General features: G+C 41.9%; 1 protein-coding gene across 8 annotated transcripts in view; it reads left to right on the top strand.

The window, feature by feature from the left end:
- EFCAB11 (EF-hand calcium binding domain 11) overlaps nucleotides 1–17,009 on the top strand; it is a 289,500-nt gene that overhangs the window by 25,074 nt on the left and 247,417 nt on the right. The window contains exon 6 of one of the 8 annotated variants that reach the window (XM_057733120.1): nucleotides 12,562–12,604. The exons of the other annotated variants lie outside the window; for them this stretch is intronic. Within the exon in view, the coding sequence (XP_057589103.1) occupies nucleotides 12,562–12,589 (28 nt within the window). The 3' untranslated portion in view covers nucleotides 12,590–12,604. Of the gene's footprint in view, nucleotides 1–12,561; nucleotides 12,605–17,009 lie in introns of those variants that run through there. 8 annotated transcript variants of the gene reach the window in all.

The following is a 17,009-nucleotide window of genomic DNA, read 5'->3' as shown; positions in this document are numbered from 1 at the left end:
CCCCCTTTCCAAACTCATCTTTCATTCATCTTTCAAATTCCTGTGCTTCCTTTGGCATAATGCTTGTTCCTTCGAACGTGTGGTGTGTATTTATACTGTATTCTGTTGCCTTTGCTGGCAGTGCCTTTCTCGACTTCTTACCTGTCCAAATTAGACCTATCTTTCAAGGTCCTACTCAGTAAATACACACAAAAAAGTTTCTTTTTCTTCACATTAAAGAGCCTTGTCTCTTTACTCTGAATTTTGATAGTACTATGGTTATGTAACTTTTTTCAGTCACTTACTTGATAAACAAAAATACAGTGTTTACGATTATCTCCATAAAATACTACAAGCTCATTGAGTTTGCACATTTATCTATAACTTCCACAGTTCTCAGCATGTTGCCTTATGCATTCTAGTTACTTAATAATTGTTGGTCTTTTGTCACTTACTCCAAATATCCAGTAACAGTAAAACCCTCACTTATAGTTTTCTTTATGGTTTTAATTTCTTATAATCCAGGCAAGAGTCCTTTAAAATGCAATCAGGAGCTTTATAACCACATGTGGCTTCGCCTTCCATTTTTCTCATTCTACATGTGATTTTTTATGAATTAATCTCTCATGGCCTCTCTTTGCTGTTTTTTAGAGACATTTTCAGTTCATGATTTGGCCCCAGCTGTTGTCGGGGAGCTGGCTTAATGTTCTGTCTTGACTTTGCCTGCCGTCGGCACCCTGCAGTATTTCTGGCTGGCATTTTTCTCCGTGTGGGTATGTTTGCTTCTCCATGCCTAGGAGGCTTCTCCGTCTCATTGTAAACACTGAGTTTTGCACTTTCCCACCACCTGTCAACTGGCAAAAAGCTCTGAGAGGCTGCTTCTGCTTTCCAGCCATGAAATGAAACATGGGTGTGCAGAAGGCCCACCAGTGTCCAAGATTCTGAGTGCCGGCGGATTGCCAGATAGTAATGTAATGCAGAAATACTGAGGCACCACAATGTTCTCCAGTCACAACTGGAGACATTTAAAGTGATATCTGATATTTTTGGTCTAAGAATCTCATTCTTCATATTACACAGGGAAGGTCAAAAAACAGAATATCTAACTCTCCTTTTGGGAGTATTAAAAATTGATCGAGAATAAGAGCATCCTGACTTGCTGGATGATATATTTTCAGTTCCAGAGTGTCAGTAGGGTAGGGGCTTAAGAATGTAATTTTAAAAGGGAGGGCTTCCTAGGTGGCGCAGTGGTTAAGAATCCGCCTGCCAATGCAGAGGTCACGGGTTCGATCCCAGCTCCAGGAAGATCCCACATACCGCGGAGCAACTAAGCCCGTGTGCCAAAAAATAAAAAAATAAAATAAAATAAAAGGGAGCGATGGGTACCCTCTTGATAGAAGGATCACATATGCCTTATATCACAGCCATTGTAGGGGAAAGAGGCCTCATGAGCTTGGGTAATGTGAACTAACATACTCTTCTGTTAGGCTGAATGGAAGAGTGCTTTAGAACCAAGGAGCCCAAAAGAAAGTGACATAAGATAGAATGCATTTTTTCAAATCATTTGCATCTTTTCTTCACTGTGCTCTTTAGCTTCCTGTAATTCCTTTCTGCTGGCAGCCGACTTATTGCATATCATTTTCTTGGACAATGTCTTAACTATGGAAAGTTTCCCCGTCATTATTCTGTGCAGTCAGGTGGCCTCACCAAGATCACAGTTACTGTAATGAGTACCTACTTTGGTGAATATGATTGTTGATCTGTAAGTATCTACATGCTTCTGTGTATAGAAAAGTATGAAAGAGACTAGAAATCGTATCTCATTCTTCATAACTATAGGTAGATAGCTGTTACCAGCTGTACCTGGTGTGTGAGTATAATGACCAAATAAGTAGACTTCTTGAGTTTCTGATTTTTATCTCATGAATTTCTGTACCTTCCCTGCAATGATAATGACTTGGTTTTTGTTTCAATTTTTTTGTTTCAAGATTTTACTGTCAGAAATTTCTGTTTATTTTCTTGCATGTGATCACTGAATGGGGAATATGAATATGCATAAGCTTTTGAAACTGACCTCAGAATTTCTTCTCTGTGGGGACCTTCACATGTAATATGTTAAATACAACTGTACCTTAAAAATCCAGCTACAGAAATAATTATATGCTAATCATTTTAAGAAAATGCCAGTTTTTCAGAGGATTCTTGATTGATTTTGCTCCTTGGAAAAAAATTATATCCTTGCATCTGAGGATAGTCTTTTTTTAACTGGTATAAATTTTAGAATTGGTGGTGCAGGAATTGAAGCTCAGAAACTGGACCGGAAAACAAGTAGAGAAGAATAATGACTTCATTACATAGGTTTTCAAATAGAATGTGTTATTTTGGTTTCTTCAGTTAAGCTAATTAGTTCTTGTTAACAAGGATGTATTATTTGATTGGAAGAAATACTTAATCTCTTTCAAATTCTGGATGTCCAGATTTCGTAGTCTTTTCTCATGTTAAACCCATCCAGATGCAAAGTCTATTCCTCCTTCATGGCGCAGCTGTTAAAAAAGATATTTCTTATCCTGAAAGCTGGCCCTACCCTACACCCTACCCACCCCCTCTCTATGCTTATACGTAGGTATTTGTAGACATCGATTATTTCTAGCTTTAGAACGTGAGCTTAATAAGAACAGGCACAAGTGGGATATTTATCATCTCACTCCCATGCCATGGTTTTGTGTGTGTCAACTAGGTGACTGAATTTTATGTAAATGAATGGCTTATGTAGTGAACAGGCTTTTTATTCTGTATTTTTTGTTTTACTCACCAAATGCCACACTGGCACCATATTAAGGTCATGCACCTCAGCCATAAAAAGGAATGAAATTGGGTCATTTGTAGAGATGTGGATGGACCTAGAGACTGTCATACAGAGTGAAGTGAGTCAGAAAGAGAAAAACAAATATCGTATATTAACACATATATGCGGAATCTAGAAAAATGGTACAAATCACCAGTTTGCAAGGCAGAAATAGAGACACAGATGTAGAGAACAAACATATGGACACCAAGAGGGGAAAGTGTGTGTGGGGGGGGATGCTGGGGTGGGATGAATTGGGAGATTGGCTTGCCATATATACATTACTAATAAGAAAAAAAAATCAAATTGTACACTTTAAATATATGCAGTTTATTGTATGTCAATTATATCTCAATAAAAGGCCTTAAAAAAAAAAAAAAGAAAGATCGCACAGTATAGTAAAAGCCAGGGCTGAGGATCAGGAGACTGGCCAAGATCACATGGTGCAGTAAGTGCCAGGCCTGGGCATCAGGAAACTTGAGTCTAGTCCCAGTTCTGCCACATGTCCGTCTATCCACAAATCACCGAACCTCTCTGGCCTGCACTCTCCTCATCTCAGACAGGAGGGGGTTGTGCTATATGGCCTGGCAGGCTTCTTCTTGTTCCAGAACCCACTGGTGGGGTTCTCTAACACAGAGGGTGACATGACCGTCTCCTTGATTTTCTCTGCGTGTCCCAGATAATATGCAGAATCCACCACCGCGTGAATACAGATGTGATCTGTCAGCATGACAAAGGCTGCTCTCAAGAGAAAGTTACTGGGCTGACAGCTCTCCAACCCTGGGTTTAGTTTTTGAGATGACAATTCCTCATATATGGTTGAATACGCTTTTCTTGCTGTAATAGCATGAGGGCTGTTGTTCTTTTAATCCAAGTATCACATAGGAAACTGCCGCCACGGTTTCTTTCTTGTGACCAAATGTTGCGAACCCTTTTAGTCATCCTTGAAGTTAGTGATGAATACACATCATGAGTGTATTCATTCCATTTTCCTTTATAGAAAGAGGAATCTGTTTCTCTTGCAGGAGATAGCTAACTTCTGGGTGAAAATTTTGATAATACTGTGTGTTGTATTTATAAAATAAGAAAAACTTGTATTTAATAAGAGAAATTTATATTTTATAGGAGATATATAAATTAACATTGTTTTAAGATGTCACCAAAAAAGACAGGCTCAGAATTAAGAGTTGCACTTCCAAGTTTCAGTTGTCCCCCTTAGATATAGCCTAAAAAAAAAAAAAAAAATCAAGATCAAAGGCTTCGAATGCTATGTTTTTATCTCTGGCATACCGACTTATGAATTTGTAACTTCACATCTGGCCATCTTGTCTACCTACCTCCTACCACGCATTCTCTTCCATCAGGCTGCCTTGAAGAGATACATCCTTGTCATTCACAGCTCCAGAGACCAGCGGCGTCAGCATTAGGGAGCTTGTTAGCAATGCCTAATCTCAGGCCTCACTCCAAACATACTGAATCAAATGTGTTTACTTTAATGTGATCCCCAGGAGATCCATATGCACTTGTTAAAGTTCGAAAATCACTGGTGCACCCTCCTCGTGCAATTTTGGATAATGAGAGTAAATTAGCATTACTCTATATAATGTTACCTCTTGACTTCAATGACTTTTCATCCCCTGCCAGATAACGTCCAGACCCCTTTGCCTGATATACAAGGCCCCTCCACACACAGACCTGGCATGCCCAAATCAAAGATTCTGTTCCACTCTTCTGATTTACTTGCTGTGTCCTGATCCTATCTCATTTCTCTTCCACTGCCCATCCACATACCTACTGTATCCATTTCTTTGAACTTAGCTGAACTGTCTCTTCTAGGGAGCCTTCCCTGATCACTCCAGCTCACAAAATTTCTTTGTTCTTCCTTAGAACTTATACAGCACTGGCGAGAGCAATGCATCTAATAATAGTAACACTGGCAACTGACATTTACAGAGTGTTTACTGTGTACAGGACCCTGTGCTGAAGGAATCTTCTTAGGAACCTCCTGGGTTCGGCTGTGTCTGCCCCCATTTTACAGATGTGGACAAAGCTTGGTGAGGTCAAAGGACTTGCCTGATGCTGCTGGGTAATGGAACCAAGATTTGCTTGTACTGTTTATCACTGTTCTGTTCCGCTCTCACTTCTTCTGACTATAAACGTCCCGAGGGTAGGAACCAGGCATGCCTTTGCATCCCCAGATGCTTGCCGTAAGCCTGGGGAGGCAAGGCACGTTCACTCTGCCCGGAAGTGCTCTTGATAAACCAGTTGTGCAGTTTTATAGCTTTTCCCTGTTCATGTGAATTGGTTTGGTTCAGATTGTTACATATGAGATTTCGTTTGATTATCTGCCCATAAATGAAAGGAACTATTTACAAAAATGTACAAAGGGAAGCTGATGCAACATTTCATCACATAAAAAGGTAGCAGACATTCCAGGTCAGGTTGCTCTGATAGGAACGCAAGGGTTTTGTCTGTTGCCTTTGGAATTATATCACAATAGCAAAAGATTTTGCCAAATCAACTGGAAAAGCAAAATATGTTTAAAATTGACAACTGGGGTTTTGTTATCTTAGCTAGGGTGTGAATGCTAAGCTGGATTCATGGTTCTCTTCTTTATAAGGCAGGACTGTACTTTGATTCACTTGCAAGACCCTTTTAATCAGTTGCTGTGAGCTTAGCATCGTCTTTTACCATTTCCAGCTTGTCTTCCCTCCTTGGTTACAACCTGCTGCTGGAGAAGATCATGGAAAAGTAGGAATTCAGTGCCCTACAGCTCTTACTTCCTATGCTTTGCCTGTTCCTAAGCTGACCCCTGGAGAGGCAGAACAGGCGCTATCACTGTTAACCATCACTTTCCCACCCATCACTCACCTTTCCCCCTTCGCCTCCATGGGACTAAGGATGGTACAATCCTACGACTAGTTCCTGGTGGCTAAACATGGCTGCTGGACCCTCAGGTTGGCCTCCATCTTTCTTCTTCCTCCCCTGCTGTATCCTCCACATCCCCCACCTCTGTTTTCTTTAGCTGCACCACTTTCCCCTCTTCATCTTCACTTATAACCTAGGCCTCAGGCTGAACCTCCGTCCAGAGCTTCACCTTGGTTCTGACCCGCGCCCTGTACTGTACTGCGGGCTCCTGAGTGTGCGCTGGTCGTTGGAGCTGCTCCTCGCCAATCTGAGACCTGGAGCGAGCTTTGCCTTTGTCTTCTATCTGTGATGCATCTACCTCCTCCTCCAAACACACCACAATCAGTACTCTCCCTCTCCTCCCCCCAACAGGTGTGTCTGAGAGATCTCAGAGCTCTGTGTCCACCTTCCTGGATCCTTTTGCTTCAGTCCCAGCTGCCTGCCTTGATTCCCCCGGCTGCCTATCCCAGATTGGAACCATGTTCTCAGGTCAGGCAGAAACTGCTGTGCCTACTTAACCAAAGTGTTTGGACCACTCAAATCCATCCTCTGTACACAGTTCCCCAGCCCTGGTGCTATGTAATTCCAGAATGCTTTCCTTTTCGCTCTGAAATCTGGTGTACCTGTCACTCAAGTCGTGTCGTGCCCTTCTTGCCATCCAGGGGAACTTCAGCTCATCTGTTCTCAGTTCCCTGTTTCAGGGATGGCAGATGGTTGGCGTGTGTGCCATCGCTGTCCCCTCCTTACACCCATGGCCTGCGCTTTTCTTATGAGACTCAGAATTCTTGGTATAACACCCCAAGCCAGCTCATGCGCATGTCACACACCATGAGATCGACTTGCTCTCTGTCACACTTGTACCAAACCTTTCCCACTGCTGTGCATTGCAGGTGACCTTGCCTTCTGCGTCATGGACAGGGTCATGCCTCTGCCTGGGTTTCCTCTTCACGTCCAGAGTTCACTATTTTCCTTCAACTCTGTTTCTAGTTTTTTTCTGGTTCCTCCCCTTTGTTCTTGTCTCATCCCCTCCCCTTCTTCTAAGACCTTTCTCCATCAGTCAGTCCCCCTCCTGTTGATAACTAACATCACTGCCTGAGATATACTTCAGTCTCCCCAGCCTAGAAGGCCACAGCTCCCCACCTAAGTTCCTCCAGTTCGCCCCCCTGCCCCCGTCCTTTTTCCAAGTTTTTATTCTTGCCAGCTTCTCAGGGCATTCAGCACTCTGTCCCAGCACCCTGTCCTTAATGCTTGCTCCTCCCCAGCTTTCCTGACACCGTGCCAACCCAGTGCCAGTGATGGCGGTTCCCAGTCATTAGAACACCTGCTAGTATTGCCTTACTGAATCGATGCAGTGATCCTACACATCAGCTCTTATGCATACCCATTCTACAGATAAAGCTGAGCTCCTTTATTGCTAACCTCAAGCCAAATGGGACTTTCTTCTCAATTATTTTATCTTTTGGTTAAAGATGAAAGGGTAGGAAATTGATAAGTAATTGACTTTTTTTTTTTGATGGCAGTCATGTTGCTGGTCCTTGTTAACAGACAGATGTTTTTGTTACACCTCAAAATTGTATTTTTTGATTTGAGAGTACTCCTGTCTAATATTAGTAGAGTAGATAGAATTTACAGTTAAAATGTCTAAACACACTTAGCTTTAAGTGTCATTCAAGAGTCATGTTAAAGGACATATTTAGAAACAACAATAAAAAGTTATAAAGTGCTATTCTTAACCCAGGTCTTCTTATTGTTAAGGTTCCTGGTAATCCGTTCATGATTTCAAATGGAAATCTTCTCTGCCTGGGAGACTACATATCAAGGCTGTCATCTGTGCAGAGGAGGGGACAGCAGAAGAGTCTTATTCTTGTTTCCGTTTAGCAGAAATTTAACTGTGTTTGCCGGAGAGAGATTATTCAGTGGATATGTGAGCGAATGAATGAGTAAATAAATGAGCAAAGGAACAGAATGAAGATCAAAGTTTGCATGTTGAAATTGCGTGTTAAATTGGGTAGGGCAGCTGCTGGTCCTTAATTTTATCTGGGCCTGTTGCAAATTATCTTTTTTTTTTTAATAAATGTATGTATGTATGTATGTATTGGCTGCATTGGTCTTTGTTGCTGCGTACGGGCTTTCCCTAGTTGCGGTGAGCAGGGGGCTACTCTTCATTGTGGTGCGCAGGTTTCTCATTGCGGTGACTTCTCTTGCTGCAGAGCATGGGCTCTAGGCATGTGGGCTTCAGTAGTTGTGGCACGTGGGCTCAATAGTTGTGGCTCACAGGCTCTAGAGCTCAGGCTCAGTACTTGTGGTGCACAGGTTTAGTTGCTCTGTGGCATGTGGCATCTTCCCGACTCAGGGATCGAATCCGTGTCCCCTGCACTGGCAGGTGGATTCTTAACCACTGAGCCACCAGGGAAACCCCCCTCAAATTATCTTCTTTACTGGACTTTCAGTTGCAGATTTAGAGTTGTAGGCTTTAAAAAATATGAACTCGACTACACATTTGTGTAGAGATTTAAACTGCTATCATCATAAAATTACTAAAGTCGTTTTAAACTCTTTGTCAGAAAGCTTTTAACAGAACTCTGCTATCAGAGTCAAATTTAATAAATTAGATGGAACCTTCTTTTTCTTTCTCTCTCGTACATTATCTAGTAAAGAGATTTCTGTTAGTGACCAAATTTATTACAGTGTGGGGCCATCATTCTGCCGGTTACAAACTTGTCATGACAACGAGTGGCTGGATGTACCTTTCGTAGACAACTTGTATCCATGGATGGGTTGTTTAGGGGGAAAAAATTGGACGTAGTTCTTAGGAATACTTATTTTCATAAATTGATTCATTGTACAGAAATCAGATTTGAACCCTAAGGTTCATTTGTGCTGTCTGTACACCTTCCATTGCTAGATGTGGTTCAACTAAATAGGAGGGAAAGATAAATGGCAGTAAATATTCACATGTCACATGGACGCATTCTTCTCTGAGTAGGAATCTTGGTACAAAAATCTCTAATTTTAAAAAGTGAAATTACTTCCTCAGTCGTTTTTATTTCTAATGAAATGAATCTTATGTAGACACTGTAGCCTCTCATAGTATTCAATACCATTTAGTTATGCCATCTCTCAGTTTCTTGCTTTCATTGTAGTTCTTAGTCTTTGCTTTTTGAGTGTGAGCTTATGGTAGAATAAATCGAATTAGCTTTAGTAGGTAGATTTACTTTCCTCTGATGACTAACTAAGCAGAATATACCCTCTTCTTAAGTGAAAAAGCCGAAGTGGATTATTTTTATTTGACTGACAAAGAAAGGCATTTCTTATTTTCTTTAATGACTGAAATAAATTACTTTACCATAAATTAAATGTGAAGTATATGAGTGATCTCCTTTTAATGAATAAAGCAGATTGAGAGCCAAGCAGATTTGTAGCTGATCTCTTTAACCAGTTGGTGGAGCTAAAAACTCTGATAAGAAACTAACTGGAAGGCTAGGAGGTTCACCTGGAGGCTTTCTTAATACATGTTCTTTTATTAGTTTTCAAGAAGTCAGTGCCAAAGATGTGTGCCCAAATTACTGCATCTCCTAAGCTTAGGAACCAACCCGAGTATCTTTGATGGATGGCAGAATACATTTCTAGTAAAATTCTGCAAAGATGTCATTGGCTTCTGTAGGGTTCACATACTGGAAATTGCATGGTTGTGTGACACCTGGCTTCATCCTGGAACTAGCCCTTAGCCTGCTGACTGGGAATGGAAGTGCGGGCCGTAACTTGTGCTAGCATGGTGAATTTAAGAAACATGATTTTATATTATTACTACTTTTTTTTCTTTTCTTTTCTTTTTCTTTTTTTTTTACTATTATTGTGCTTTTTAGGGGCTAGGTGTGTTTAACTCTCTATTTTTTAGCACCCAGGAAGCCCAGTAGAGCAACAGTCTGTTGCTTGAATGTGTCCTGAGATGCAGTCAGAAGATCACAGAGGTCTTGGAGTTAGGAACTTAAAGGTCTGAATCTGTCAGTCAGATCTAACCGAAGATTTTACTTGTGCTTGTTCTTGCTTGTATGATCTTAGTTCCCGACCAGGGATTGCAACTGGGTCCCAGCAGTGAAAGCACCAAGTTCTAACCACCTGCCAGGGATTTCCCCTACTGGTGCTATTCTTAAAAATATATACCTTACACAGTTATACTTTTAAATTCTATACTGGCTAAAGCACCTAATTAATAGTGTTTTAGGATTTTAGCATCACATTGATGCTTTCTTCTGACTTGTTTCAGTCTTCCAAACATAGAATATGTTGTGGAAAACTTAATGAAACTATCAGAGTTTTAAAAAGTCAAAAAGGAACAAAGACAAATAAACAAAACCACATTTTAAACAGATAATCCTAGAACTGATTTTTATAATGTAAAGAATATTTAAATAATCTTCCTGTTACCTAAATGAGGGCTGCCTACCAATTCAGGATGTCAGGAAATTCAAAACTCTAGAGCAGGTTTTGAATTTCCCTACATTTTTCATAACTGTCACATATCAATTTCTTTATAGGTCAGTTTTCCCAACTTGTAAAATGGGGATGATAACATCTTTTCCCCAGAGTTGGTATAAGCTTTAGACAAGGTGCCAACTGCTTGCTTGCTGGGTGTTGTTTTCCCTACACTTCCCTCCTTTGAGACAGAGAATGTGACAGTCATTTTTGAGCCCCCACGATACCCCGGACTTAGCCAGGGCCTCAGGGCGGGAGGTCCTCTCTGATAATGCACGGTGCTGCACTAATGAAAAGCCATTTCTAGTTTGTAAAGTTTCACAAGGATTTTGTAGACTCACAGACTCACAAAAGAGATACTTATCTAGTTATATCTGGTTTTCAGATATTTGCCTGTCTGTCCCGGGGGTATGTATGTGTTGGTCTGAATCTGCCTAAACATGTAAGATTGAGGAAGGGAACATAAGATTTCTGAAAGGCGTAGCAGAGGTGTTACTAAGAGTCTGTTCATCCATCCACTTATTTGTTCCACAAAATTTATTGAGCATGACTGTTCCAGAGATGAAGTCCGGGAAAGCCTCACCATGTCTCTGAGAGCTACAGACTTCAAGAAGCAGGACACTTCCTGTTTGGCAGGAATTGATAGGCAGCCCTTATTTAGGTAATAGGAAGATTATTTAAATTTACGTATTGTTTGTAATATTATAAAAATCAGTTCTAGGATTATAACAGTTTTTTTTTTTTGCATTTAAAACTCTGATAGTTTCATGTTTTCCAGCTTTAAGTTTTCCACTTTCTGTGTTTGAAAGATTGAAACAAGTCAGAAGAAAGCTTCAGTGCAATGACAATCATAACTTAGGTGCTTTAGCCAATATAGAATTTAAAAGTATAACTGTGTAAGGTATATATTTTTTAGGAATAGCGCAGCTAATATCTTTGGTTAGATCTGATTGATTCAGACCTTTGAGTTTTCGAGATACAAAATCATGGAAGCAGATGGTGGCAAAGACTCTAAAAATCACATACAGCATCGCTCGTAATGTAGCCAAGAAAATGGAGGCTACCCGAACTTCATGGCTTAACCAAGGTTACGTAGACCTGGGTCAAGACTCAAGCCTCCTGGCTCCCAATTCAGTGCCAAAGCATTATTTTTCCATCCTAACTTCCACAAGATGAGCCATTTTGGGTGTAAATAAAAACAAGTGTGTGCTTGTTCAGCCTCAGTAAACTTTCATACTAAACATGGAGTATCATTTCTGCCCCACTTGTCAGAGTGAAAACTTGCAGTGTATGGGAGGCAGTTAATTAAAGTGCCCCTTCAGACGTTTCAGAGGAGAGCACGGGGAGGGAGCCCACGCCAGGCACATAACCTGCAATTCTCAGCCAGAGCAAATGAGCGCCTGGACCTGTACCTGGCAGAGGCAGGCAGGGTTTCCACCGTCTGCCTCGCCTGCTTCTCGTTTCCTGTGAGATGGATGGCATTCTGTGCCGCAGGTGTATTAGTAATTTCTGAGTTTGTTCCCCACTCAAAATGACCTCATTGTTTTGTGTTTCTTTTCCATAATTATACAGTAACAGGAAAATAAACCGGCTCTGCGTACAGCCTACAGCAGAAATCTCGTGCTCTTTATGTAAGTTTGATTTATAGATGTGTACCGCAGAGCGGAGTGACTATGAAACATTCATCTTCCCATTGCTAGTTGCCATGGAAATCGAGTACACAGAGCAGTGTCATTCCAGTCCTGGTGATGCCTGCAGTAGTTTATTCCTTTGTTGTTCTCGTTTCTTAAGCAACTGCCTAGTATTCTTTCATGATGAAGTTAATCATGCGCACACGTTTTTATCTTTCATTTCAAAAAGAAATTACCTAAAAATGTATGACAAAGTTTGGGAGAATTTAAATATCCTTGTGACTTTAAATATGCATTTGTGATCCCCCCCCCATCCGTCCCATTGGAAAAAAAATAGGTCATATTAAAAAAAAACACACATTAAGGTACAGAAATTTCAATAAAGACAGCAATACAGAAATTTCAGGCGAAAGCATTGCTATGCTGAGGAAATCGTAAGGAGCTTCAGATTCGCAGGTCTCCCAGTGTTTGGAGCTAAGTCTGCATTTTGGGTAATGCCAACCCCCAAAAAGCCACTGAGCTATACGTTATCAACTCTCCTCTCGGTTTGTTTTGTTAGTTTACTTGAGGGTTTGCGCAACCTAAATACTTGTTGGAGAGATGTGGTAGATATTAAAGAGTAGGGAGCCTTTTTTCCTTAAAGGCTAATAAAGTTCAAGAATTTTTTACAGAATAAGTAAAAGGAATTCTAGTTAGTCTTCCTCATTTTTTTTTTCCTTCGAGGAAACCGTTTTACCCCGGTTTAACGTAGCAGAGTTCTTGCTACACACCATGCCCACCATTGGTAAGTGCTTGTTGGTTAGTCACCTTCTTTTACTGGGTTTCTGGCAAGTCTGCTGGTTAAGAGAGCTTGTCCTGAAATAAGTCTGTCTGTATCAAAATCCCTGCTCCATCGCTTGTTGGCTGTGAGACCTTTGAAAAGTATCAATATCTTAACTTGCCTTGGTTTCCTTATCTGTAGAGTGGGCAGCTATAAAATTAAGATAATAATGGTTCACTGGGGGCTTAATAGGGGTAATTCATGCCAAGAGCCTTGTTCTTTGCCTGCCATGGGATGAATGCTCAGGCAACGGGGACTGCTGTGGTGGTGGTGGTGGTAATCTGTGCGAGGATCACAGTACTGCTTTTAGGACTATGTTCCAGGGGGCCCAGCACCAAGCCCACGGCTCTGTCTTCAGCATCCAAGTTCACAGATAACTGCTGATGCTTTGTTCAGCTTGGGCTCCAGGGGACTGGGTTCATCTCAACACTTTGGATACTAGCATGGTAGCCTAGAGGTATTTACAATGGTCTTTTGATCTGCAAATGGAGAAGAGAAAGCTGCTGCAGGTGTTGTAAATTTCTCACCTAAGACGTAGACTGTTTCTCATAACTGGCTGTGTATGGGGTACGTGGGAGGGCTTGGGGAGGGAGTGGGCTGCCTGTTCGTGCCTTGCTAGGGGAAAGATCTAGTGTTTGTCTACAGAACCTGAAATAATGTGTGATCTGCTGCCTCTTGGCCGCACGCTCCCTGTGTCGCTCAGGGTGGCTGCAGCCTTCCTCCTGCCTTTCTGGGATTGAAGTTTTCCAAACTGCTAGCAGAAGCATTCTTTGTTGAAATTCACTCTCCTTGGCAGTCCTCCAGGGCACACGGCAATGCCTATTTATTTGATTTCGCTTTTGTTTGGTTAGCCTTGTATTTTGTCTGTTTTGCTTTGTGCAATTCTTTCCCCACCCCCAAGCCCCAAGTTTTCGTGTTTAAATTCCTTGGACTTCATTTCTATTTATTTTACTAGCTGGCTTCATAGTGTTGCTAAAAGTTGTTTGTTTTAATCTATCACAAAGTGAATAGCCTCAGATTAATATGTTCCATTCCCACCGTCCCCCCCGCCCCCCCCCCGCACCTCACCCCGGCCTTATCCATAGCATGTGAACTAGGTGCACTTCTGTTAATGATTAAAACAAAATGGGCTTTATAGTTTCCTCTTTGCCACATTCAAATATACCATGGCGTCCTGGGTTCTCTTTACTTAACGCTTTGCTTTACTTATATATAGGCTCATGTCAGTTCCCAAGAGAGAACAGTTTAACTTTTCTGAATGTTGTGTTTCCCTCTTCACTGTCATTCTTCCTGCTTCTCCCCACATGGTAAGAACCCTGGAGTCAGACTCTCACATCTTCCATGAGAAGCTCTCAACACCCGAGGTGACATGGGCACTCAGGAGACCCCTATATTTCTGTGACTGCATTGGACACACTTGTGTATAGCTTTCAAATCAGTGACTGAAATTTAGACCCCCTCCAGATATTTGGTAATGTTTGCAAATCCTCCCTGGGCCCCTGCTTGGCTGTGTGGTCCTCACCTCACTCTTCATGAGCACCATGTACTTTTTTTTTAAGGACTTTTATTGAGATATAATTGATATACAATAAACTGCATATATTTAAAGTGTACAATTTGATTTTTTTTTCTTATTAGTAATGTATTATAGCAATCCCAATCACCTAATTCATCCCACCTAACCCCCACTCCCCCCGTCTTGGTGTCCATATGTTTGTCCTCTACATCTGTGTCTCTATTTCTGCCTTGCAGACTGGTTGATCTGTACCATTTTTCTAGATTCCGCACATATGCGTTAATATACGATATTTGTTTTTCTTTTTCTGACTTAGTTCACTCTGTATGACAGTCTCTACGTCCATTCACGTCTCTACACATGTCCCAATTTCGTTCCTTTTTATGGCTGAGTACTATTCCATTGTATATATGTACTACATCTTCTTTATCCATTCTTCTGTGGATGGACGTTTAGGTGAGCACCGGGTACTCTTGTCTTCTCTTTGCACCCTAATCACTAGAGAAGGTGGCTCTGCCCTGCCCTCTTCTATCCTCAGGTTTGTATCTTTCTTTGTTTTGGAAACAAATAGATGTCTGCATTGCACACATTGGGAATATATAAAAGTAAACAAGACAGATATTGCCCTGCCTTCCAGGAAACTTGCAGTCTAGTTGGGGAGAGAGGTGGTTAGAATCCAAGATGGTTAATCCTGAAAGATGCCTACGGAGCACCATGGGAATATACAGGAAGGCTGCTGAGTGCAGGCTGGGGAAGGGGCACCGAGGCTGACTTCAGAGGGAGTGATGGCTAATGGGAGACCTGAAGGATGGAAATAACCAGGCAGAGAGGGAGAGAATGTGTCCTAGGCAGAGCGCATCTGCAGAGGTCAGTAGGGAAACCCGGCCCTTTGAATAAGAATTGTTAGCAATAGCTAGCCTGCTGTTCAATACACTCATTTTCGTTTGCCTGGGTGGGTGGGGGATAAATGCAGAGATAATGCAGAGGAGTAAATGCAGAGTGATGAGACCGGAGAGGTCAGCAGGGGCCGGATCACAAAGGGCCTTGTAAGTTGCCGAGAAGTTTGAACTTATCCTGAGGACAAAGGGAAGCCATTGAAATGTCTCAAGTAGGGAAGCAACGTGATCGGATTTGTGGTTTACCTGGTGTCTCCTGTAACAGTGTGAAGAGTAACCTCTATCTGGATTGATCCAGGCGACCCCCACCCAAACTTACCTTCTTAACCCCACAGTGTACGTCCAGCTCAGCACATCCAGCTTCTTACAGTTTTCTGATTAGCACAGAGACTTGTCCCAAACTCTAACTTCCCTTTTCTAGCGTCCTGCCTTGATGACCAGGACGCCACCTTCTCCCAGCTTCTGGCTGATTCTTGCTCTGAAATGACTGTGTCACCTGGAATGTCTGCTGAACCCCTCATACTCCCGGTTGTCCAGAGAGTCCATTGCTTGGCCTACCAGCTTGGATCCCCCAGGGTTTGGAGATCTAGCCTGAGTTCACTGAGTTCCTTTGACCCCTGAAATTCATTGCAATTCTCACGATTGGCCCTTCCTGCCCAGCCTGACCAGACCAGACCTGATGTGCTTCTGAAGAATTCTTCTAGCCCTTTTTACCACCAGCAGTTGAGTATTCCAGATATTCCCTTCCCACCCCCATATAGGACAATAAATGTGGGGAGATGGGTTGAAATAAGATGAGTTGAGCTAGCCAGGAAACTTTGGGAAAGTTATTTAACGTCTCTGTACCTGTTTCCTTATCTGTAAATAACAGATATTAAGAGACCTGACATCACAGGGTTGTTTGAAGGATCAAATGAGTGGATGCATGTCAAACACTCTGCTTGTCCCATTGTAGGCACTGGCTGTTTATTAACGATTTTATGAAGGTGTCAGGACTGTCGGAGAGCAAGAGGCAGGAGAACATAAGAGGATTTTGACTTTTTTAATCTTGAAAGGGCCACACCTCTTCACAATGGGTAATCGAGAGATGACAGTAATATTACTGCACCCTTCCCAGTCTGGGTAGTGACCAGCCTGTCTTCGTTTCAAACCTGAGGTTTTATTCTGTGTTGATTTTTTTCCAGAAATTCTCTGAGTTTTCATCATATTAAATTAGCTTTGCATTTCATAAATTATGCTTTATTCCAGAAGGCAGTCATGGTGTTTGCCTCAGCTTTGTATCAATAGTTTGGGCCTCCTAGGCCCTGCCTTTCCTCCTTTTTAATAGTGATAATAACAGCTACAAGTTGATAAGGCAGGAGAAGAGAACTCTCCCTATATATTGGTTTAGTCCACAAATACTTGGCTGAGTGCCATGTGCAAGGCACTGAGGAGGGTACTTTCAAGGGCTACAGGAACAAATCAGACAGGGACAGTCTTTCGCAGACTGACTGTAAGATAAAGTAGAAAATGGTACCTATCTTAGAAGAACTAAGAGGCAAGAGAATTTAATTCAGCCAGGATAATCCAGGAATTTAGCAACTGCGTTAGGACTTGAAGAATCTCTGGAAGGAAAGACATCCAGGAGAGAAAAGAGCATAGAGAAAGAGTGGGTGGAGGAGAGTAGGAGATGGAGCAGGAAAGGTAAGTAGACCTGAGGGTGTGATCTAAGGAGATAACACACCGAGTGCTTACTGTACGCCAAGCCCCATTCTAAATGCTTTGCTTGTCTTAACTTTGATTCTCACAGCAACCCTATGAGGTGGCTGCCATTATTACCCCTGTTTTATAGCTGAGGAAACTGAGGCACAGGGCAGCCGAGTAACCTGGCTAAGATCACAGTAAGTGATAGAATTTGGCTTTTATCGAGATAGTCTGGCTCCAGATTGGAAACACAAAT

Source organism: Hippopotamus amphibius, chromosome 4, assembly GCF_030028045.1.
Source record: "Hippopotamus amphibius kiboko isolate mHipAmp2 chromosome 4, mHipAmp2.hap2, whole genome shotgun sequence".
NCBI lineage: Eukaryota > Metazoa > Chordata > Mammalia > Artiodactyla > Hippopotamidae > Hippopotamus > Hippopotamus amphibius.
This window is presented reverse-complemented; position numbering and strand designations above follow the sequence as displayed.